This window comes from Pseudophryne corroboree, chromosome 5 (assembly GCF_028390025.1).
Source record: "Pseudophryne corroboree isolate aPseCor3 chromosome 5, aPseCor3.hap2, whole genome shotgun sequence".
In the NCBI taxonomy this organism is placed as follows: Eukaryota; Metazoa; Chordata; class Amphibia; order Anura; family Myobatrachidae; genus Pseudophryne; species Pseudophryne corroboree.
This window is the reverse complement of record NC_086448.1, coordinates 399,406,373-399,430,022: the sequence shown is the minus strand read 5'-3', so window position 1 is coordinate 399,430,022 and position 23,650 is coordinate 399,406,373. Positions and strand designations below refer to the sequence as shown.

The following is a 23,650-nucleotide window of genomic DNA, read 5'->3' as shown; positions in this document are numbered from 1 at the left end:
GAACACAGGACCCGACCTCGATCGTTCGGTCCTGAAGCCGCGCCGCCGCCCCCCTTACAGAGCCAGAAGCAAGAAGTTGGTCCGGAAAATCGGCGGCAGAAGACTTCGGTCTTCAACAAGGTAGCGCACAGCACTGCAGCTGTGCGCCATTGCTCCTCATGCACACCTCACACTCCGGTCACTGATGGGTGCAGGGCGCTGGGGGGGGGGGGGCGCCCTGAGCAGCAATATTAACACCTTGGCTGGCTAAAAAATCACAATATATAGTCCCAGAGGCTATATATGTGAAAAATACCCCTGCCAGAATTCCATAAAAAAGCGGGAGAAGTCCGCCGAAAAGGGGCCGGGCTATCTCCCTCAGCACACTGGCGCCATTTTCTCTTCACAGTGCAGCTGGAAGAAAGCTCCCCAGGCTCTCCCCTGTAGTTTTCAGGCTCAAAGGGTTAAAAAGAGAGGGGGGGGCACTAAATTTAGGCGCAATATTGTGTATATAAGCAGCTATTGGGAAAAATCACTCGGTTATAGTGTTAATCCCTGTGTTATATAGCGCTCTGGTGTGTGCTGGCATACTCTCTCTCTGTCTCCCCAAAGGACTTTGTGGGGTCCTGTCCTCAGTCAGAGCATTCCCTGTGTGTGTGCGGTGTGTCGGTACGGCTGTGTCGACATGTTTGAGGAGAAAGGTTATGTGGAGGCGGAGCAGATGCCGATAAATGGGATGTCGCCCCCTGTGGGGCCGACACCAGAGTGGATGGATAGGTGGAAGGTATTAACCGACAGTGTCAACTCCTTACATAAAAGGCTGCATGACGTAACAGCTGTGGGACAGCCGGCTTCTCAGCCCGCGCCTGCCCAGGCGTCTCAAAAGTCATCAGGGGCTCAAAAACGCCCGCTACCTCAGATGGCAGACACAGATGTCGACACGGAGTCTGACTCCAGTGTCGACGAGGTTGAAACATATATACAATCCACTAGGAACATCCGTAGCATGATCTCGGCAATAAAAAATGTGTTACACATTTCTGACATTAACCCAAGTACCACTAAAAAAGGGTTTTATGTTTGGGGAGACAAAGCAGCCAGTGTTTTGTTCCCCCATCCGATGAGTGAATGAAGTGTGTGAAGAAGTTCCCCCGATAAGAAACTGGTAATTTCTAAAAAGTTACTGATGGCGTACCCTTTCCCGCCAGAGGATAGGTCACGTTGGGAGATATCAACTAGGGTGGATAAGGCGCTCACACGTTTGTCAAAAAAGGTGGCTCTGCCGTCTTAGGATACGGCCACTTTGAAGGAGCCTGCTGATAAAAAAGCAGGAGGCGATCCTGAAGTCTGTATTTACACACTCAGGTACTATACTGAGACCTGAAATTGCCTCAGCATGGATAGTGCTGCTGCAGCGGGGTCTGTTACCCTGTCAGGACAGGGATACTATTTTGCTAACCATAGAGCATATTAAAAGACGTAGTCTTATATATGAGGGATGCACAGAGGAATATTTGCCGGCTGGCATCCAGAATTAATGCAATGTCCATTCTGCCAGGAGGGTATTAGAGACCCGGCAGGGGGCAGGTGATGCTTACTTTAAAAGGCACATGGATTTGCCTTATAAGGGTGAGGAATTGTTTGGGGATGGTCTTTAGGACCTCGTATCCACAGCAACAGCTGGGAAGAAAATTTTTTACCTCAGGTTTCCTCACAGCCTAAGAAAACACTGTATTATCAGGTACAGTCCTTTCGGCTTCAGAAAAGCAAGCGGGTCAAAGGCGCTTCCTTTCTGCACAGAGACAAGGGAAGAGGGAAAAGCTGCACCAGACAGCCAGTTCCCAGGATCAAAAATCTTCCCCCGCTTCCTCTGAGTCCACCGCATGACGCTGGGGCTCCACAGGTGAAGCCAGGTGCGGTGGGGGCGAGTCTCGGGAACTTCAGCGACCAGTGGGCTCGCTCACAGGTAGATCCCTGGGTTCTGCAAGTAGTATCACAGGGATACAAGCTGGAGTTTGAGGCGACTCCCCCTTGCCGTTACCTCAAATCAGCCTTGCCTGCTACCCTCGGAGAGAGGGAAGGTAGTACTGGTAGCAATTCACAAGCTGTACTTCCAGCAGGTGATAATCAAGGTACCCCTCCTTCAACAAGGCCGGGGTTACTATTCCACAATGTTTGTGGTACCGAAACCGGACGGTTCGGTGAGACCCATTTTAAATTTGAAATCCTTGAACACATATATGAAAAAATTCAAGTTCAAGATGGAATCGCTCAGGGCGGTTATTGCAAGCCTGGACGAGGGAGATTACATGGTATCTCTGGACATCAAGGATGCTTACCTGCATGTCCCCATTTACCATCCTCACCAGGAGTACCTCAGATTTGTGGTACAGGATTATCATTACCAATTCCAAGGTAATGGCCGAAATGATGATACTCTTTCGAAAAAAGGGAGTTTTAATTATCCCATACTTGGACGATCTCCTGATAAAGGCGAGGTCCAGGGAGCAGTTGTTGGTCGGGGTAGCACTATCTCGGGAAGTGCTACAACAGCACGGTTGGATTCTAAATATTCCAAAGTCACAGCTGGTCCCTACGACACGTCTACTGTTCCTGGGAATGGTTCTGGACACAGACCAGAAAAAAGTGTTTCTCCCGGAGGAGAAAGCAAGGAGCTGTCATCCCTTGTCAGAGGCCTCCTGAAACCAAAACAGGTGTCGGTGCATCATTGCACGCGAGTCCTGGGAAAAATGGTAGCTTCCTACGAAGCAATTCCATTCGGCAGGTTCCATGCAAGAACCTTTCAGTGGGACCCTGGCTGAGGAGGACCTTGAGTTTGCTCATTCGGTGCTGCAGAGTCATCCGCACTCTCCCGCCCGTTTGGGAGCTTTGGTATAATCCCCATGGTCCTTACGGAGTCCCAGCATCCACTTAGGACGTCAGAGAAAATAAGATTTTACTCACCGGTAAATCTATTTCTCGTAGTCCGTAGTGGATGCTGGGCGCCCATCCCAAGTGCAGATTGTCTGCAATACTTGTATATAGTTATTGTTAACTAAAGGGTTATTGTTGAGCCATCTGTTGAGAGGCTCAGTTATATTTCATACTGTTAACTGGGTATAGTATCCAGAGTTATACTGTGTGATTGGTGTGGCTGGTATGAGTCTTACCCGGGATTCAAAATCCTTCCTTATTGTGTCAGCTCTTCCGGGCACAGTATCCTAACTGAGGTCTGGAGGAGGGTCATAGTGGGAGGAGCCAGTGCACACCAGGTAGTCCTAAAGCTATCTTTAGTTGTGCCCAGTCTCCTGCGGAGCCGCTATTCCCCATGGTCCTTACGGAGTCCCAGCATCCACTACGGACTACGAGAAATAGATTTACCGGTGAGTAAAATCTTATTTTTGCAAGGTACACTGGGCTCCACAAGGCACCCACCCTGACGCACTTAGCTTCTTTGGGTTGGTGTGGCATAGCCGCTGAGACCCTCTCCTGTGGTGAGTGTGTGGTGTAATTGGCTACGAGCGGTTGTCGTTTCTAGTACCTGCTACTGCATTGGGCTGGTTAACGAAACTGAGCTCCTGTGCACGGAGGTGGGGTTATAGAGGAGGCAGCGCTGTGCATCTTGGGAACAGTCAAAGCTTTGAGCCTGTTGGTGCCTCGGATCAAGATCCTACTCTACACCCTGATGTTAATCCTTGTGGAGCCTACTGTACCTTACAGAAAGAGATTTAAAAATGTAAGTTCTTACCACAAATCTTGTTTTCTACATAATTTTATGAAATCTAATACTTGCACATAGGCCCGTAATCTGAAATAAAACCCTTAGAGCTACACAAGAAGATTGTACTCGTATTACATTTTCAGGTTTCTCCATTTTGCTTCTGATCAGCTGCCAGCATGACTCCATCTCCTCAGCAGAAGAGGAGGATGAAGGTAAGTGGTTAATAGGGCAGCAGGGGAAGAAAAGGGTGTAAGGAAAAAGGGCTCGGGGGAGGGTGACATGGTGACAGACATACACTGGGGCCTGGTGTGGCAATGACATGGGTGTGGACATGGTGACACACACAGTGGGGCCTGGTGACACACACTCACTGGTGCCTGGGGGGGGGGTGGACCTGGTGAAACACACACACACACACACACACGCACACACACACACACACACACACACACACTGGTCCTTGGTGTTGGGGACGTGGTGTCACACACACACACACACACACACACACACACACACTGGGTCCTGGAGGGTGGGCAATGACATGGTGACACACACACACTGGGGCCTGGGAGGGAGGCATGGTGACACATACAATGGATCTTGTAGGGGGTTGACATGGTGACACACACACATACACACTGGAACCTCTGGGGGACATGGTGGCATGCACATTTTGGCCTGGGGGAAGGAAGGTAGAAAGAATTACAGAGACTACTATTAGGAAACTAGTGCAGAGCAGCTCTATAAAGAAAAAGCTCATCACATGGAGAATTGGGAGATGTGCAGAGTTGTAGCTGTGTCCCTTATGGAAACAGAGACCAAGTTTCTCATACTGTAGTTCAGAATGTGTGGCTAAGTGTGGGTCCCTGAGTGGAGGCGCTTCTATTCATTCGTGTGCTGGCCCTCCCCTCTTCTGCCAATCTAATAAGCAGCTGAGTTGGGGAGAGAAGATGAAAGGCGGGCGAGGATGGACCCCTCCCCATCTCTCTGACATTACCTGAAGCCTCCGCTTACATCACGCTCGCACATGCAGACACCGTCAAGGTGTCAATGGCAGTGATTTTCTGCATGGTTTCCCTCCCGTAGCCGCCTGATAGGCATTCCAGAGTCCATGCAAAGTAATCGGTCCTGCGACTCTGCCTTAATCATTCCATGCACCTTTTAAGGATTTACAGGGAGATGTACTAAGCAGTGAAAGGAGTGGAGAAGTGAGTCAGTGGAGAAGTTACCCATGGCAGCCAATCAGCATTGAATTAACAATTGTAATTTGCATTTTATAGAATTATACATATCAGCTGAGTGGTTGTCACTTGTTCACTTCTGGTTCGCTCCCCTTCCCCCTCGCTCAACACACATCACGCAGTGTGCTAAGCGGGTGGACCCTCAGACCCATACTTGATTGCAAAATATCGCCAATTAATATGAACATTGGCATTGCGTACATCTCAAAGTGAGCCACATTATTTGTACAGAGTTGCATGTAGTCACGTGGGAAAATACAAACTCAAGCACTAGAACAATGTATAGCTTCGGGCACACAGCTCTTAAATTTCTCTAAAATATGTGTAGTACAGTGAATTGAAAAAAAAATCAGAATTTCACTTGATTTAAATACATTTTCTCTAAAACAAATATTATATATGACATAGGGACTTGTTGCTTTTTTCATCTTTAAAAAAGTAGCGTTCACCATACAAAGGCCTGTTTGTTAAATAACAGTTCTGTTGTTGTTTTTTGTAGAAGTAAATGCAGTAGAATAGGCAATAGGCTAGTACACATTATTGGCGGCGGCGACTTGGCGGGGGGCCAGCATCGGCAAGTGCAGACACACTTGCCGATGCGGCCGGGACAGGCAGCAACGGGGGGGTAGCAGGGGGAATGACAGCCATGCTGCATCTGTAGCATGGCTGTCGTTAAAGAGGACCTCCCTCATCTGTACATGTTGAGACGAGGGAAGGGGGCGTTAACGATGCGCTGGAGTGCGCATCGTTAATGACATTGAGTGTAGACACTGGACGAGATTGTGAAAGATCTTGCTCAGATCGACCTTTCTGAGCGAGATCTTTCAAAATCCCGTCAAGTGTGTATGGGGTTTTACAGTAAATTAATCCAATGTCTTTTGTTACTTGTGTCACCTGAACATAGTTCAGTTAAACTTGAAATGACAGATGAATATTTCACTGATAAAACCACACATAAGCAGTGGTAATAGACCTAAACTGCAAGGTGTGGAATCTAGTGAATCCTCATTTATTGCTTAAAGTCATAAGGCTGTGGATTACTAGACCTATATTGTATGTTTCATTGCTGTTTGTTTTTACTTGCAAGTTGCTAATTTATACTCTTCTTAGAATACAATTTTAGCTTAAACAACCTGTCTCTTAAGCAGTTATACCCCACGTTTATCCACCATACCTGAACATCCTTTTTTACCACGTGTGTTGTTTTGTATTAGCATGCTACACTATTAATTATGAATAACATGATTCTGTGACAGTTGTGACTTCTCTACTTAATCCATTAAATAACTTGGTCAATAGTACTGTCATTGTGTTGAGTTTGTTGAGTTGCAGTGCCAAAGAATATTTGTTTTGTAGATTTTGACATACACTTCATGTATTCCAAATACATAGCTGTTAGCTCTATATTCATTTACATTTAATTCAGTTATTAACCTTTTTTTTATATCTTTACATTTACATTTTAGTTTCTAAAAGCAGACCAATGTGTAAGTGCAGTGCTTTTTTCTGTTACGTCCTAGATGATGCTGGGGTCCACATTAGTACCATGGGGTATAGATGGGTCCACCGGGAGCCATTGGCACTTTAAGAGTTTGAGAGTGTGTGCTGGCTCCTCCCTCTATGTCCCTCCTACCAGACTCAGTTTAGAAAATGTGCCCGGAGGAGCCGGTCACAGCCAGGGAGCTCTACAGAGCTTTTCTAGTAAAGTTTAACTTAGAGTTTTTTATTTTACAGGGAGGCTGCTGGCAACAGCCTCCCTGCAGCGAGGGACTAAGGGGGGGAGCAGTGTCCTCCCTGCGGGGTCTGAGCCACTGTCTTCGCTGACTGGACACTGAGCTCCAGCAGCATGCCGCCAACCCCTTACAGAGCTGAAGAAGTGGTGAGTGAGACACCGACACCCCTAGCAAGCGGGGGGCCGCTGTGAAGATGGCGGCAGCGGGAAGGGCTCCTGGGAAGGCTCAGTGGTACATGGTGCGGCACGGTGAGGGGCGCCCTTGGCCAGCGCTTACCCCCTATACTGGTCCAGAAACCTGTCGGGGTGTAATCCATGAAGAGTGGGAAGGCAGCACCATTAAGGGGGCGGAGCTTCTCCTCAGAGCGGACCCAGCAGCGTTTCAGCGCCATTTTCCTGCTTGCACAGCGCTGAGAATAAGAACAGGTCCCTCCACAGCAACTCCAGCTATCTGTACACTGTACCAGGGTGTTGTAGAAGGGAGGGGAGGCTGTAATAAGACTGTGAGTCCTATTAAGGTGCACAGTCAGCGCTGACAAGGGGTCTCCCTTTGCTAAAAGCGCTGTGTGTGGGTTGGCTCCAATCTCTGCGTCCCTCTTGCCATTCTTGGGGGGGAAACTCTGTCTGCCCCCACCTGTGTGTGTGTTTGGTGGTCTCCTTTAGCTATGTCCACGGACACTGTCATATGCTGCAGAGGATTTATCCTCCCAAGATGATCCCATTCCATGGAATCAGGATAGCACTGGTTTAGCACAGATACCAGCAAGGGAGCCTGAGTGGTTTTCCTCTATCAAATCTATGATTTCTGACAGGGTTGCAAGTAATGAATCTGCATCAAAGGTATTACAGAGCTCTATGGCAGTATGGCCGATTTCTGGTACCTCAGGACGCCCCGCTATATACCCACACAAACGTGCGCTTGTGCATATCACACAAGACGACACGGATACTGATTCTGACACCACAGACTGTGAAGGGGATGTGTTTCGGGGGTCCGCATCTCTTGCAAAGAATAAAAAATAGATATAAGCTGTGTAACATAGTAACATAGTAACTAAGGTTGAAAAAAGACAATTGTCCATCGAGTTCAACCTATTTGTGGTCTCCTATGCAGTCTTATTATAGGACTAGTTTATGTTAGGACTAGCTAAATTAACTATTATGCGTGCCTGCGCACCATAACCCTGAATATCTTTATACAATAGGAATTTATCTAACCCATTCATAAAGGTGTTGACTGAGTCCGCCATTACTACTCTCTCAGGCAGGGAATTCCAAACACGTATAGTCCTTACTGTGAAAAACCTTTTCGCCTCAATGTGCGGAAACTCCTCTCCTCTAACCTAAGCGAGTGACCATGTGTTCTCTGTGCTGATCTTATAGAAAACAGGTCCCTCCCAAGCTCTGTGTATTGCCCCCTTATATATTTGTAGATGTTGATCATGTCCCCTCTTAGTCTCCTCTTTTCCAATGCAAACATGCCTAGCCTTGCAAGCCTTTCCTCGTATTCCAGCGTCTCCATGCTCTTGATTAGTTTGGTCGCCAGCCTCTGAACCTTTTCTAGCTCCAGGATATCTTTTTTGTAATATGGTGCCCAAAATTGCACACAGTATTCAAAATGTACCCAGCACTCGTCCTGTTATGATGTGAATATTTGCTCCAGTGGGTGTAGTACTGGTGACCGGCGGTCTCCTGACCGCCGGTCAGCTTACTGACGCCGGGATCCCGGCATCATACCGACGCCGGGATCCCGGCGGGGAGGGGCGAGTGCAGCAAACCCCTTGCGGGCTCGTTGCACTCGCCACGCTGCGGGCTCGGTGGCGACCTGCGGTCGCCACGGGTTCTGTTCCCACTCTATGGGTGTCGTGGACACCCACGAGTGGAAATAGTCCCTGTTGGTCGGCATGCCGACCATCGGGATAGTGAGCCGTCGGGCTCGTGGAGGAGGTCATGTGACTGTCGGTCAGCTGACCGGCGGTCACATGAATACCACCCGCTCCAGTGCCCTCCTTCGGTTTTTCAAGCTGTGGATAGAGTACAATGAGGATAGAGTACAATGAGGCGGCACTCCCGAGTCTTGCTGGTGCAGTAAGATTTATTAAGTAAGATTTTGGAGCAATAAATCTTACTGCACCAGCAAATCTCGGGAGTGCCGCCTCATTGTGGGGAGGGGTCCTGAGCATTAGAGTTACTCACCGGGGTGTAGTATGAGTTGCCGGTGGCCAAGTTCCCGGCAGCCAGCATACCGGCACCGGGATCCTTACCGACAGTGGGGTGAGCGCAAATGAGCCTCTTGCGGATCTTTTCTCCCTCCCTGGGGTTCGTGGACCCCCAAGAGGGAGAAAAGGTGTCGGTATGCTGGTTGTCGGGATTCAGGCGCTGGTATACTGTGTGCCGGGATCCCAACAACCAATATACTGAATACCACCCACTCTCCTCTGGGCCGGCACCCCACCGGCACTTTTTCTCTGACAGTCTGCCAAGTGCGGGAGGGTGATGGAAAAGGAAGAAGGTGCTGGCGGCGCCTCCAAACAAGACCTAGGAGCTTGGTGGCGGTGTTTTACAGTGTGGCGGGGGTATGGCGTACTGGCGGACACATTCTTAATGGTACGCCATACCGGAGCGTACCGCCACACTTGCAGGACTGACTGACACACACACAACGTAAAACATACTGACACACACTACTTACTGACACACACTGCACAACACAAAACTTACACAGACACTACTTACTGACACACACACACACACACACACACACACACACACACACACACACGGCAAAACTTTCTGACACTAACACTAATTACTGACAGACACTACTTACTTACTGACACACCACACACACACACACACACACACACACACACACACACACACACACACACACACACACACCCACTCAAAACTTACTGACATAGACACCACTTACATAGGAGACCTCAAGTCCTGGTGTGAGCTGCTACTCGCATGGTTTTGCATGCCCACTCAGCTCTGACATCCAGGGACCCAGCTCTCCTAAAAGACAGCAGCCTCCTGACAAGACCCTTCCCCTCTTTCATGAGACATGTTTTTGTTGGGAAGCTATCTCTGAGGCCCCGCCCCCATGTCCATCCAAAGCCCCACTACCTTGCAACACAAGGCCCCACCCCCTTGTCCATAAAAACATAAATGCTTTTGCTGCAGCATACCATTCCTGCTGCATCTTCCCAACAATGACATGCCTCATGAAAGAGGGGAAGGGTCTTGACACGAGGCTGCTGTCTTGGAGCTATCTCCGAGGCTCCACCCCCATGCCCATCAGAAGCCCCGCCCCCTTGAAACACGAAGGCAGTTTCATCATTCCGTGGTGTGGTGCCGGAGGTCAGGACACAGGCCAACAAGTTTGGGGTGTGGGTATGTGCTGACAGGAAATTATTTTTTTCCTGTCAGCACTGGCTACTGCCTGCAGGGAACTCTCTGGGCCTATTTTCAATGGGGGGCTTGGAGCTGCAGCTCCATCTGCCCCATTGTTAATCCGGCCATGACCATGGTACTAAATGAAACCCCAGTATCCTCTAGGAAGTAAGAGAAAATAGGATTTTAATTACTTACCGGTAAATCCTTTTCTCGTAGTCCGTAGAGGATAATGGGCGCCCGCCTGTTGCTTCGTTCCTCCTGCACTGTTACTTGGTTAAGTATTGTTGGTTCAACTGTTGCTGTTCCTGTTTCAAGTTTGGTTAGCATAGCTTTCCTCTGTTTGTATGTGCTGGTTCGGAATCTCACCACTATCTTTATCTATCCTTCTCTCAAAGTATGTCCACTGTTTCCTAGACCGAGTCTGGTAGGAGGGGCATAGAGGGAGGAGCCAGCACACACTATCAAATTCTTAAAGTGCCCATGGCTCCTAGTGGACCCGTCTATACCGCATGGTACAAAATGGAACCCCAGTATCCTCTATGGACAACAAGAAAAGGATTTACCGGTAGGTAATTAAAATCCTTTTTTTTCATTCTCTTATCCACATTCATCTACAAGAAACTTTCTTAACTGACACTTGGATAATGGTCAAAATGTGTCAGTCGCTGTTTTAGAATATTCTTTAAATGCTTGAGGTCAGGTGACTAAGCAGGCAAACACCTCCTGCCAAACGTGCTCGAACAGTTACCCCTTTTCACTGAGTTTTCCTATTGCAGCCATTCTAGTCATAATTATAAGCAACCAGCACAATTCTTTTAATTAAAATAGTAGATCATACATGTTTAAACACATAAGAACATGATTATTGGACATTTTAGAAAAGAATATTCACAAGTTTATTTATGAATGTTCTTTAACCTTATAGGATCTGTGTTAGTTATGAACTCCCGGCTGCGTGCTTTGGGTGGAAGGATCAACAACATTCGAGCAGCTGAACTTCCGAAGGAGAAAAATAGGTCAGAGGTGGTTTGTAATGTCCTTTTCTTGGATGGCTCTCAGCAATGCTTCAGAGTAAATGTAAGTATCATGAACAGGTCACTCACTGCATCCATGATGTTGATGTTTGCTGTAAGGTGTTAAGACCCTACAATATTGTCACATAAATACCCCCAGTGGAACACAATATCATACCTCCCAACATGACCCTCTCCAGGAGGGACACAATGCTCTGCTTCTGGACTAATATTCAAGGTTCTTGGCATATATTGGCCAGTATATGAGCCTGCCCACCTACTTCACGGTGACCTCATCGGACAGGTCCCTAACACTATAGGGGTTCATCTCTGGGGCGCAGAACACTCCCAGACTACCTCAGCCACACCACCCCAGTGCACCACACAGAAAGAGGATAGGAGTGAAAGATCAGTGTTAAGCAAATTAAAGAGGCTGCTGAATGTAAAAGAAAAAAAGCGGACAGCAGTAAAGTGTCAGAGTGTTAGAAAGTGAAGTTTAGCTGAACAGTGTTACAAGTGTAAGAGATATGTGAAAAATGCTACATAAATATAAAACAAACACGATGTAGCCCAGCCAGAGCAATACAGGTTAATGGATAAGAAAGGTGTTTCAGCACAGGTGCCGGCAATCATACATTAAGGGGGAAGTCTAGGAGCAGAGCATTCTGTCCCTCCCGGAGAGGGTCATGTTGGGAGGTATGCAATATGCGTCTTGATAGTCAAAAAGGTTAATACTTCATACTGTGCATCAGAAATCATAGGGTTAACACAGTCTACCCTAGCAAAGTGTTAATAAAGTTATGTTATTCCAGGGTTAGTACAGTCAAGCAATAATTTCTCTATTTAAATTCAAATGGAATCATTAGAGTGAAGCTGGCCAGACACCTAAAGATTTATCTATCAGAACTGGCTGGTTAGAATGAAGATATGGTAATAGATGAGCGCAAATGACAATTACCATTTGCTCCCAAACACTGGAAAACAGACAAAAATGATCAATCAGACAAATTGATTAAATCCATTTGATTTAACCAATTTGTCTTAACGACCTTTTTGTCAGTTTTACAGCCTTTAGAAGCAAATGGTCAATTGTCAGTTGCTCTCATCCATTACCAGATTTTCATTCCAACCAGCCAGATCTGACAGATAAATCTTTAGGTGTGTGGCCAGCTTAACACAGGTGAAAAGCATCTTCAATTTTACATTTATTATAGTCCGATACAGGACATTGGCTATAATAATACAAAAAATAAACTATTGCGAATGATACTGCTTATTGCTTATGTCTGTGTTTGCACTTTTGTATAAGACTTTCAGAAATATAATATGTATTTTATATTTTTACAATGTAACATACCTCCCAACATGACCCTCTCCAAGAGGGACAGAATGCTCTGCTTCTAGACTTTCCTCTTAATTTATGATTGCCATCACCTGTGCTGAAACACCTTTCTTATCCATCAACCTGTTCAACACAGGTGCCGGCAATCATACATTAAGAGAAAAGTCCAGAAGCAGAACATTCTGTCCCTCCTGGAGAGGGTCATGTTGGGAGGCATGATGTAAGCTTTCACCAGCTGGGCCCTCTTCCCTCATGTGCTTTTATGTCTCTTACTTAATATATCGTCTTTTCAATACTCCTTTTGACAACCCCAAAACCCTTGTTTTTCTGTCACCCAGATACTTGTTTTAGTGTTGTCTGCTGAGGCAGCCATGTTTATATTCCCTGTTCTTGTCCAATGTTGTAAGCCACTGTTTTCTTGTTTTTGCTTATTTATGTACTCTGTAATTGGGCGCTGAGGATCCCTTGTGGCGCCATAGAAATAATGGATGGTAATAATAGTATAGTTTGTATGCGTGGAACAAGGCAGAATAAGATGAATAGCTCTTTAGTCCACATAAATGTCAGCTTGCCTTTTGCGTACACTGGAGTATTTAAACATTTCTCACAGGGAGGACACTCTGAAAGGTAGTTATGAATTATAACTTGTCTAAACCTAATTTTTTTTTTTTCCTGGAATTACTAAACTTCATACAGGAAGCAATTGGAAAAAAAACACCCTGTATACCTGCACTAGGATATGCAGCAGATCAAGTCAAGGCTATAATGTTAACATTTTGAAAAACAGACGAGGGCTATAGAGTACACTTCTTAACAAAACACTTTGAAAGCTGTTAGATTAGCTGTACGTATCCCCTAATTTCCAGTATTGACATCATCCGTCTACTTCCCGTTCCTAGCGTGGAACTTAGCGGGCAGAGCCTTTAGCAAGGAGAAGGACCCACCAGTGCAAGAAGCCACAGGGGACCTGGAGGGAAGTATTAGGGTAAGGAAAGGGCTAGCTCACCAAGCCAGTATCACCTCTTCCCTTCTTTACCCTGTTGTTGTTTTACCAGGCTCAGGCCTTTCATAAAAGATCTTAAAAGTTTGCTTCTATGCAATGTCATTTCAGTTGCAATGAAGTGTAATATACTCCATATAGGTTTCATATGGTGCTTCTCTGTTTAAAAATCATACAGGAAGCGACTTCTATAGGTCCTGATTTATCAAGCCATGGAGATTGATAAATTGCACAGTGATAAAGTACCAACCAATCCGCTCCTGTCACTTTTCAAACAGATTGGAGAATGTGCACAAATCAACAGTAGGTACTATTGATACCTTTAGCCTGAAAGTAATGCTTCTGTATAAATTTATTATCCCATGGATCCTGTAAATGTTTCTGAAGCTCCCGCTTTCTACGATTATAGTGGGAGGTATTACTGAAGATGGCCTGTGATTGGTTATAGGGATCTATGATTAAGGCCCATATTTTCATAGCCATCCCAGTACAAAAAAGTGCACATCCTAATATACAGGCCCACAGAACTTGATCAGGTTCAGGGCCGTTAATTTGGTATCTATTCAACTTTGCTGTGAAACAATAATTCCCTTCTTAATTTTCTTGCAATGTAATGCGTGGATCCAAGCATCTTGTTCGGTCACCTTACCTGAGGTTGGGGTAGTGAGAAGAACTTGGCAGGGGCCATCAAATCGCGGGTCCAAACCTTTTCTCACATGTTTCTTTATGACCACCCAGTCACCAGGCTCCAGGAGATAGGTTTCCAAGAAATTGGGATTTGGAATAGAAGCAGGCACTTGGCGATGTATTCTGGTTAGTTCTTGTTGTATGTAGATTACATACTCTGTGAAATGTGCATGCCCGTACACATGCTGCGGCGGCCGGCGGTGATTGACAGGTTCATGACGTCAGTCCCCCGACGGATCGGGCAGTGTGTATGCACAACACACTGCCCGATCCGTACATAGATATATCTGCAGATCAATTGATCTGCAGATATATCTAATAGTGTGTACCCACCTTTAGAGGTAGACTCAAGAGACTGTTTTCCCTTGGTTATATAGTGCACAAATTGTACAGCCAATGGTATAGGCCTGTGCTGCCTGCGTGATCCCTGGAGCTACCCAGTGTTTGTTCTAATTATTAACCATAATATCTCTGGATTTACAGTATGCACTTTCACATAAAGCATCTGGCCTATGACTGGGTACAGTGAATCGGGCAGGCATTGGTGTTGGTTCACCATCCTCCTCCCTTCTGTTTCCTCTGCTCCTAGTCTTTTCCTTCTGTGGGGTTTGCACTTGCATTTTCTGCAGTAAGCTAGAGTCGAATAGTTCTGCAGATGCTGTTAACATGTTACCTGGGGGTGGCTTCAGGGCAGCCTCCTTTGTTGCCATATCTGGTAATGCATTGCATCTTACATTCATAGTATTGTCTTGGGTGTGTGCTTTTACTTTTATAATTTCAACCTGCTTAGGCAACTGCAGAGCAGCAAACAAGGACCTGATACAGTCTGCATGTTTAACAGGCTTACCAGATGACCCCATGAAATCTCTGCTCTTCGACCATGATCATATGCGATCCCATAGGCATATCTTGAATCAGTATAAATGTTCACTGTCTGCCCTACTGCATATATACAGGCGGCTTCCAGCGCCCACAGCTCGGCTTCTTGGGGGTCATTCAGGTCTTGTTGCTCCTGCAACCATCAGTGCAAATAACTGAGTTATGGTACTATGCGCATGTGCAGGACTGGTTCTGCATGGGTCCTGCTGTATAGGATACAGCCCAACATCAGGCTGTCTTTGATTGACAGTCTGATGCGGTTTTGGGAGTGGGGTGTGGGCGGAAACTGCCTCAGTTTGTGACAACAAAGGCATGTTGCCACCATTTTGGGGGTTGGAAGAGGCCAGGGATCTTCGTTGTAGGATGGAGATTTCCTAGCCTCTGTGAAGGGAGGCTTGCACAGCAGCATGGGTGCCATATGCTGCCCGATGGTGTGTGATTTTATCTGATGCTGCATCATAGGACGCAGCTCAGAACACTAGTGCAGTAGAAGGTGTTTGCATGTAATAGACACCTACTGCTGCATCTACATGCAATGCTATCACTGTTGCTTCCAAGGAAGAAGCAGTGATAGCTTAACCAACTGCACCTGAATGACCCCTCTTGTGCTGGTTGGAAGGCGGTAGAGCCTCCTGTATAAGAATATCCATTTCTGTGGTTAAGGTGTAACCTGTGTGTAGCTAGCCCCCCACATAATAACGTGATCAGTCAACAAACAGGTGAAGGTTTGTATTCTAAATAGGCAATTCACACATGGTGGAAATGCCACTTGGCTCTAGTTTCATTAATTCAAGACAATCGTGGTCATCAGAGAAAAATGTTGGGATATTTGAATTTCCATATCTCCATAGTTCTCTCCTGCACTGTCATCTGTATCCGTTTCACTTTTCCCCTCTGTTGACCCCAGCAGTATCCGAGTAGCTAGTTACAAAACTATACATCTTTCTCTCACGTCCTAGTGGATGCTGGGAACTCCGTAAGGACCAAAGGGAATAGCGGCTCCGCAGGAGACTGGGCACAACTAAGAAAGATTTAGGACTACCTGGTGTGCACTGGCTCCTCCCTCTATGCCCCTCTTCTAGACCTCAGTTAGAATTTTGTGCCCGGCCGAGCTGGTTGCACACTAGGGGCTCTCCTGAGCTCTTAGAAAAGAAAGTATATATTTAGGTTTTTTATTTTCAGTGAGATCTGCTGGCAACAGACTCACTGCTACGAGGGACTTAGGGGAGAGAAGCGAACCTACCTGCTTGCAGCTTGCTTGGGCTTCTAGGCTACTGGACACCATTAGCTCCAGAGGGATCGAACACAGGCCCAGCCTCGGTCGTCCGGTCCCGGAGCCGCGCCGCCGTCCCCCTTGCAGAGCCAGAAGCAAGAAGAACGTCCAGAAAATCGGCGGCTGAAGACTCCGGTCTTCATTAAGGTAGCGCACAGCACTGCAGCTGTGCGCCATTGCTCCCCATGCACACCACACACTCCGGTCACTGATGGGTGCAGGGCGCTGGGGGGGGGGGGGCGCCCTGGGCTGCAATAAGATTACCTTATCTTGGCAAAAAACACATAATATAGTCAGTAGGACTATATATGTGTAAAATCCCCTGCCAAATATATTCTTAAAAAAGCGGTAGAAGCCCGCCGAGAAAGGGGTGGGGCTATCTCCCTCAGCACACTGGCGCCATTTCCTCTCACAGCTCCGCTGGAAGGACGCTCCCAAGGCTCTCCCCTGCAGTTTCCAGGCTCAATAGGGTAAAAAAAGAGAGGGGGGGGCACTAAATTTAGGCGCAAACTGTGTTTTATAGCAGCTATAGGGGAAAATCACTGTGTGTAGTGTAAATCCCTGCATTATATAGCGCTCTGGTGTGTGCTGGCATACTCTCTCTCTGTCTCCCCAAAGGACTTTGTGGGGTCCTGTCCTCAGTCAGAGCATTCCCTGTGTGTGTGCGGTGTGTCGGTACGGCTGTGTCGACATGTTTGATGAGGAGGCTTATGTGGAGGCGGAGCAGGTGCCGATAAATGTGATGTCACCCCCTGCGGGGCCGACACCTGAATGGATGGACATGTGGAAGGAATTACGTGACAGTGTCAACTCCTTACATAAAAGGTTTGACGACATAGCAGATGTGGGACAGCCGGCTTCTCAGCTCGTGCCTGCCCAGGCGTCTCAAAAGCCATCAGGGGCTCTAAAACGCCCGCTACCTCAGATGGCAGACACAGATGTCGACACGGATACTGACTCCAGTGTCGACGACGATGAGACTAGTGTACATTCCAATAGAGCCACCCGTTACATGATTACGGCAATGAAAAATGTGTTGCACATTTCTGATATTACCCCAGGTACCACAAAAAAGGGTATTATGTTTGGGGAGAAAAAACTACCAGTGGTTTTTCCCCCATCTGATGAATTAAATGAAGTGTGTGAAGAAGCGTGGGCTTCCCCCGATAAGAAACTGGTAATTTCTAAAAGGTTACTAATGGTGTACCCTTTCCCGCCAGAGGATAGGTCACGTTGGGAGACATCCCCTAGGGTGGATAAAGCGCTCACACGTCTGTCAAAGAAGGTGGCACTACCGTCTCCGGACACGGCCGCCCTAAAAAAGCCTGCTGATAGGAAGCAGGAGGCTATCCTGAAGTCTGTTTATACACACTCAGGCATTATACTGAGACCAGCTATTGCTTCAGCATGGATGTGCAGTGCTGCAGCTGCGTGGTCAGATTCCCTGTCGGAAAATATTGATACCCTAGACAGGGATACTATATTGCTAACCATAGAGCATATTAAAGACGCAGTCTTTTACATGAGAGATGCACAGAGGGATATTTGCCGGCTGGCATCTAGAATAAATGCAATGTCCATTTCTGCCAGGAGAGGATTGTGGACTCGGCAGTGGACAGGGGATGCAGATTCTAAAAGGCACATGGAAGTTTTGCCTTACAAAGGTGAGGAGTTGTTTGGGGATGGTCTCTCTGACCTAGTTTCCACAGCAACAGCTGGGAAGTCGACATTTTTACCCCATGTTCCCTCACAGCCAAAGAAAGCACCGTATTATCAGGTACAGTCCTTTCGGCCTCAGAAGGCAAACGGGTTAGAGGCGCGTCCTTTCTGCCCAGAGGCAGAGGTAGAGGGAAAAAGCTGCAACATACAGTCAGTTCCCAGGAACAAAAGTCCTCCCCCCGCTTCCTCTAAGTCCACCGCATGACGCTGGGGCTCCACAGGCGGAGCCAGGTACGGTGGGGGCCCGTCTCAAGAACTTCAGCGATCAGTGGGCTCGCTCACGGGTGGATCCCTGGATTCTACAAGTGGTATCTCAGGGGTACAAGCTGGAATTCGAGACGTCTCCCCCTCGCCGTTTCCTCAAATCTGCCTTGCCAACAATTCCCTCAGACAGGGAGGCAGTGCTAGAGGCAATTCACAAGCTGTATTCTCAGCAGGTGATAGTCAAGGTAGCCCTCCTTCAACAAGGACGGGGTTAGTATTCCACAATGTTTGTGGTACCGAAACCGGACGGTTCGGTGAGACCCATTTTAAATTTGAAATCCTTGAACACTTATATAAAAAGGTTCAAGTTCAAGATGGAATCGCTCAGGGCGGTTATTTCAAGCCTGGACGAAGGGGATTACATGGTATCACTGGACATCAAGGATGCTTACCTGCATGTCCCCATTTACCCCCCTCACCAGGAGTACCTCAGATTTGTGGTACAGGACTGTAATTACCAATTCCAGACGTTGCCGTTTGGTCTGTCCACGGCACCGAGGGTATTTACCAAGGTAATGGCCGAAATGATGATATTCCTTCGAAAAAAGGGAGTTTTAATTATCCCGTACTTGGACGATCTCCTTATAAAGGCGAGGTCCAGGGAGCAGTTGTTGGTCGGGGTAGCACTATCTCGGGAGGTGCTACAACAGCACGGTTGGATTCTGAATATTCCAAAGTCACAGCTGATTCCCACGACACGTCTACTGTTCCTGGGGATGGTTCTGGACACAGACCAGAAAAAAGTGTTTCTCCCAGAGGAGAAAGCCAAGGAGCTGTCATCTCTAGTCAGAGACCTCCTGAAACCAAAACAGGTGTCGGTGCATCATTGCACGCGAGTCCTGGGAAAAATTGTAGCTTCCTACGAAGCAATTCCATTCGGCAGGTTCCATGCAAGAACCTTTCAGTGGGATCTGTTGGACAAGTGGTCCGTATCGCATCTTCAGATGCATCGGCTGATAACCCTGTCTCCAAGGACCAGGGTGTCTCTGCTGTGGTGGCTGCAGAGTGCTCATCTTCTTGAGGGCCGCAGATTCGGCATACAGGACTGGGTCCTGGTGACCACGGATGCCAGCCTTCGAGGCTGGGGGGCAGTCACACAGGGAAGAAACTTCCAAGGACTATGGTCAAGCCAGGAGACTTCCCGACACATAAATATTCTGGAACTAAGGGCCATTTACAATGCCCTAAGTCAGGCAAGACCTCTGCTTCAAAACCAGCCGGTACTGATCCAGTCAGACAACATCGCTGCGGTCGCCCATGTAAACCGACAGGGCGGCACAAGAAGCAGGATGGCGATGGCAGAAGCCACAAGGATTCTCCGATGTGCGGAAAATCATGTGTTAGCACTGTCAGCAGTGTTCATTCTGGGAGTGGACAACTGAGAAGCAGATTTCCTCAGCAGGCACGACCTCCACCCGGGAGAGTGGGGACTTCATCCAGAAGTCTCCAGCTGATTGTAAACCGTTGGGAACGGCCACAGGTGGACATGATGGCGTCCCGCCTCAACAAAAAGCTAGAAAGATATTGTGCCAGGTCGAGGGACCCTCAGGCGATAGCTGTGTACGCTCTAGTGACACCGTGGGTGTGCCAGACGGTTTATGTATTCCCTCCTCTTCCTCTCATACCCAAGGTACTGAGGATAATAAGAAGGAGAAGAGTAAGAACTATACTCATTGTTCCGGATTGGCCAAGAAGAGCTTGGTACCCAGAACTTCAAGAGATGATCTCAGAGGACCCATGGCCTCTGCCGCTCAGACAGGACCTGCTGCAGCAGGGGCCCTGTCTGTTCCAAGACTTACTGCGGCTGCGTTTGACGGCATGGCGGTTGAACACCGGATCCTAAAGGAAAAGAGCAATCCGGAGGAAGTCATTCCTACGCTGATTAAAGCTAGGAAGGATGTGACCGCAAAACATTATCACCGCATATGGCGAAAATATGTTGCTTGGTGTGAGGCCAGGAAGGCCTCAACGGAGGAATTTCAGCTGGGTCGATTTCTGCACTTCCTACAATCAGGGGTGACTATGGGCCTAAAATTGGGTTCCATTAAGGTCCAGATTTCGGCTCTGTCGATTTTCTTCCAAAAAGAACTGGCTTCACTGCCTGAAGTTCAGACTTTTGTTAAAGGAGTGCTACATATTCTGCCTCCTTTTGTGCCTCCTGTGGCACCTTGGGATCTCAACGTGGTTTTGGATTTCCTAAAGTCGCATTGGTTTGAGCCACTTAAAACCGTGGAGCTAAAATATCTCACGTGGAAAGTGGTCATGCTGTTGGCCTTGGCTTCGGCCAGGCGTGTGTCAGAATTGGCGGCTTTGTCATGCAAAAGCCCTTATCTGATTTTCCATATGGATAGGGCGGAATTGAGGACTCGTCCCCAATTTCTTCCTAAGGTGGTATCAGCGTTTCATTTGAACCAACCTATTGTGGTGCCTGCGGCTACTAGGGACTTGGAGGATTCCAAGTTACTGGACGTGGTCAGGGCCCTGAAAATCTATGTTTCTAGGACGGCTAGAGTCAGGAAGACTGACTCGCTATTTATCCTGTATGCACCCAACAAGCTGGGTGCTCTTGCTTCAAAGCAGACTATTGCTCGCCGGATCTGCTCCACGATTCAACTTGCACATTCTGCTGCTGGTCTGCCGCATCCTAAACCTGTAAAAGCCCATTCCACGAGGAAGGTGGGCTCTTCTTGGGCGGCTGCCCGAGGGGTCTCGGCTTTACAACTTTGCCGAGCTGCTACTTGGTCGGGTTCAAACACATTTGCAAAAATTCTACAAGTTTGATACCCTGGCTGAGGAGGACCTTGAGTTTGCTCATTCGGTGCTGCAGAGTCATCCGCACTCTCCCGCCCGTTTGGGAGCTTTGGTATAATCCCCATGGTCCTTACGGAGTTCCCAGCATCCACTAGGACGTCAGAGAAAATAAGAATTTACTCACCGGTTATTTCAATTTCTCGTAGTCCGTAGTGGATGCTGGGCGCCCATCCCAAGTGCGGATTGTCTGCAATACTTGTATATAGTTATGGTTTAACTAAAGGGTTATTGTTTGGAGCCATCTGTTGAGAGGCTCTGTTGTTATTCATACTGTTAACTGGGTATAGTATCACGAGTTGTACGGTGTGGTTGGTGTGGCTGGTATGAGTCTTACCCGGGATTCCAAATCCTTTCCTTATTGTGTCAGCTCTTCCGGGCACAGTTTCCTAACTGAGGTCTGGAGGAGGGGCATAGAGGGAGGAGCCAGTGCACACCAGGTAGTCCTAAATCTTTCTTAGTTGTGCCCAGTCTCCTGCGGAGCCGCTATTCCCCATGGTCCTTACGGAGTTCCCAGCATCCACTACGGACTGCGAGAAATAGAATTACCGGTGAGTAAATTCTTATTTTTATTGATGATATTGTATGGTGTGAGTAATGCCGCTTCATACTTTTTGAGTCTGTCGGCTGCGAGGTGTCTGGTTAGGGCCTGATTAAGTATTTCAGTGACTGCATGTCAGACCTGTATGGTAAGTGGGTACCCTAAGACAATATCTGTCACTTTGTGTATAAGTACTGCTGCAGAAGTAAAAGCTAGGACACATGAAAGTGTTCCTCTCATTACAGGATTCCCTCCTTGTTCGTGTTGAGTACTCCTTGGGCATGGCCTGAATTTTCATGACAGAAAAGTGCAAAGGGCTTACTGTAATCAGGAAGTGCCAAAGCTGGGGCACTAAGAATATAATTCTTAAGTTGTTCAAAGGTTTGGCATTGGTTCTCTATTAGATCTATATACAGTATCCTTGCTTGAAATCTTTCAAAGTAGTTTCATACAGTACTTGAAGCTTCTATGGTGCATTTGGAATCCATTTCCTACAATAGGTTATGAGGCCTAGAAATGGTTTGAGTTGTTTTAATGTTGTGGGTAGTGACACCTGTGAAATGGCTGTTCTCCTTTCAGCTGTAAGGTTCTTAGCTCTTACTGATATACAGTACAATGTCCTAAGAACTGAACTTGAGTTTGTACAAACTGCAGTTTGTCTTTGAATGCTTTCCATCCTTTATTAGCTAAGCATGTTAGAAATTAGATGGTGTCCTGTATACAATCGTGTTTAGTATTTGAACAAAGGAGAAGGTCATCCACATATTGGATGAGTACTGTGTTTGTATAACAAGGGTACCATTCTTTAAGGATTAGTGACATGGCTTCTGAAATGCTGAGTGTGATGTAGCCACCTCCCTGTGATAATCTAGTCCAACAATACTAGTTTTCAAAGTATTTGATGGCCAATATAACTTGGCTTTCCTTTTTTGTGTAAACTGTTTTTATTAGTCAAAGCAGTATTCAAGAACATTACAGAAACATCTTCAAAAACAAAAGGAGGGCATACAAAATATCGCGTAGCATATATCCATCAGTACACCACACATTAGTCAATGAATATCTGTCTGTATTTCTGTCATCATTAAAGTTTATAAGTGAAGAGCATAATATCAAAACAGCATCAATGAATGGGAAAGAGATAAAAGAAAAAAGGAGAAGAGAGAAGAGGAAAAGAGGATAAGCCGGGAAAGGTTAGGTTGGGCAGGGTCAGGTGTGTCGGTCTGCGTGATGCGGGCAGACTATTTGGGGAGCGTATGGGTGATCTCCACCACTTCTGAGTCTGGGCCATAGTACAGAAACAGCTTTGTTGGAATATGGGTGTGGGTATGAATAATGATACAGATATGAATATGAATATGGGCCTGTTTACCAACATGAGGGGGGGTTATGTCGCAATATAGGACCGATACTGCGGTGTGTCTTTAAAGTCGTACCAGGGAAACCAAATAGCTATGAAGTTAACTGTTTTCCCGGATGAGAAGGAAACCAGGTCTTCCATGTCTAAGAAGTGGTCAATCTTTGTGAACCACATTTTAATTGAGGGTGGAGTGGTAGATCTCCAAAGAATTGGGATCACCGCTTTAGCAGCGTTGCAAAGGTGTCTTAACAGGGAATGTTTGTAGGAGTGTGATCTTGCGGGGGTGTGATTAAGTAGCCAGAAATCTGGGTCTCTCGGGATTTCATCACCTACTATCTGTTTGGTGCACTCAAATACTTCTGTCCAGAATGGAATTATAAGAGGGCAATCCCACCAAATATGTATAAAACTCCCCGGGGCATTTTTGCATCTCCAACACATATTCGAAAGAGAGGGAAACATTCTATTAAGAACACGGGGGGTCCTATACCACCTATATATAAGTTTGTAAAGGGTCTCTAGTGTCGAAATGCATAAAGAACTCGCCTGAGCGTTCTTAAACACGGATTCCCAGTTAATTTGAGTAGGTAGCCCCGACAATTCCCTTTCCCAGGAAGCCAAGAAGGTAGGAGGTTGCGGGAAGAAATTTTCCATAATCAACGTATAAATTTGTGAAATAGTATGTGTAG

General features: G+C 47.0%; 1 protein-coding gene across 3 annotated transcripts in view; it reads left to right on the top strand.

The window, feature by feature from the left end:
- PTPN3 (protein tyrosine phosphatase non-receptor type 3) overlaps positions 1-23,650 on the top strand; it is a 1,027,556-nt gene that overhangs the window by 164,783 nt on the left and 839,123 nt on the right. For all 3 annotated transcript variants that reach the window (XM_063922728.1, XM_063922729.1, XM_063922727.1), the window contains exon 2: positions 11,001-11,152. In XM_063922728.1, the coding sequence (XP_063778798.1) occupies positions 11,015-11,152 (138 nt within the window). In that variant the 5' untranslated portion in view covers positions 11,001-11,014. The remainder of the gene's footprint in view (positions 1-11,000; positions 11,153-23,650) is intronic.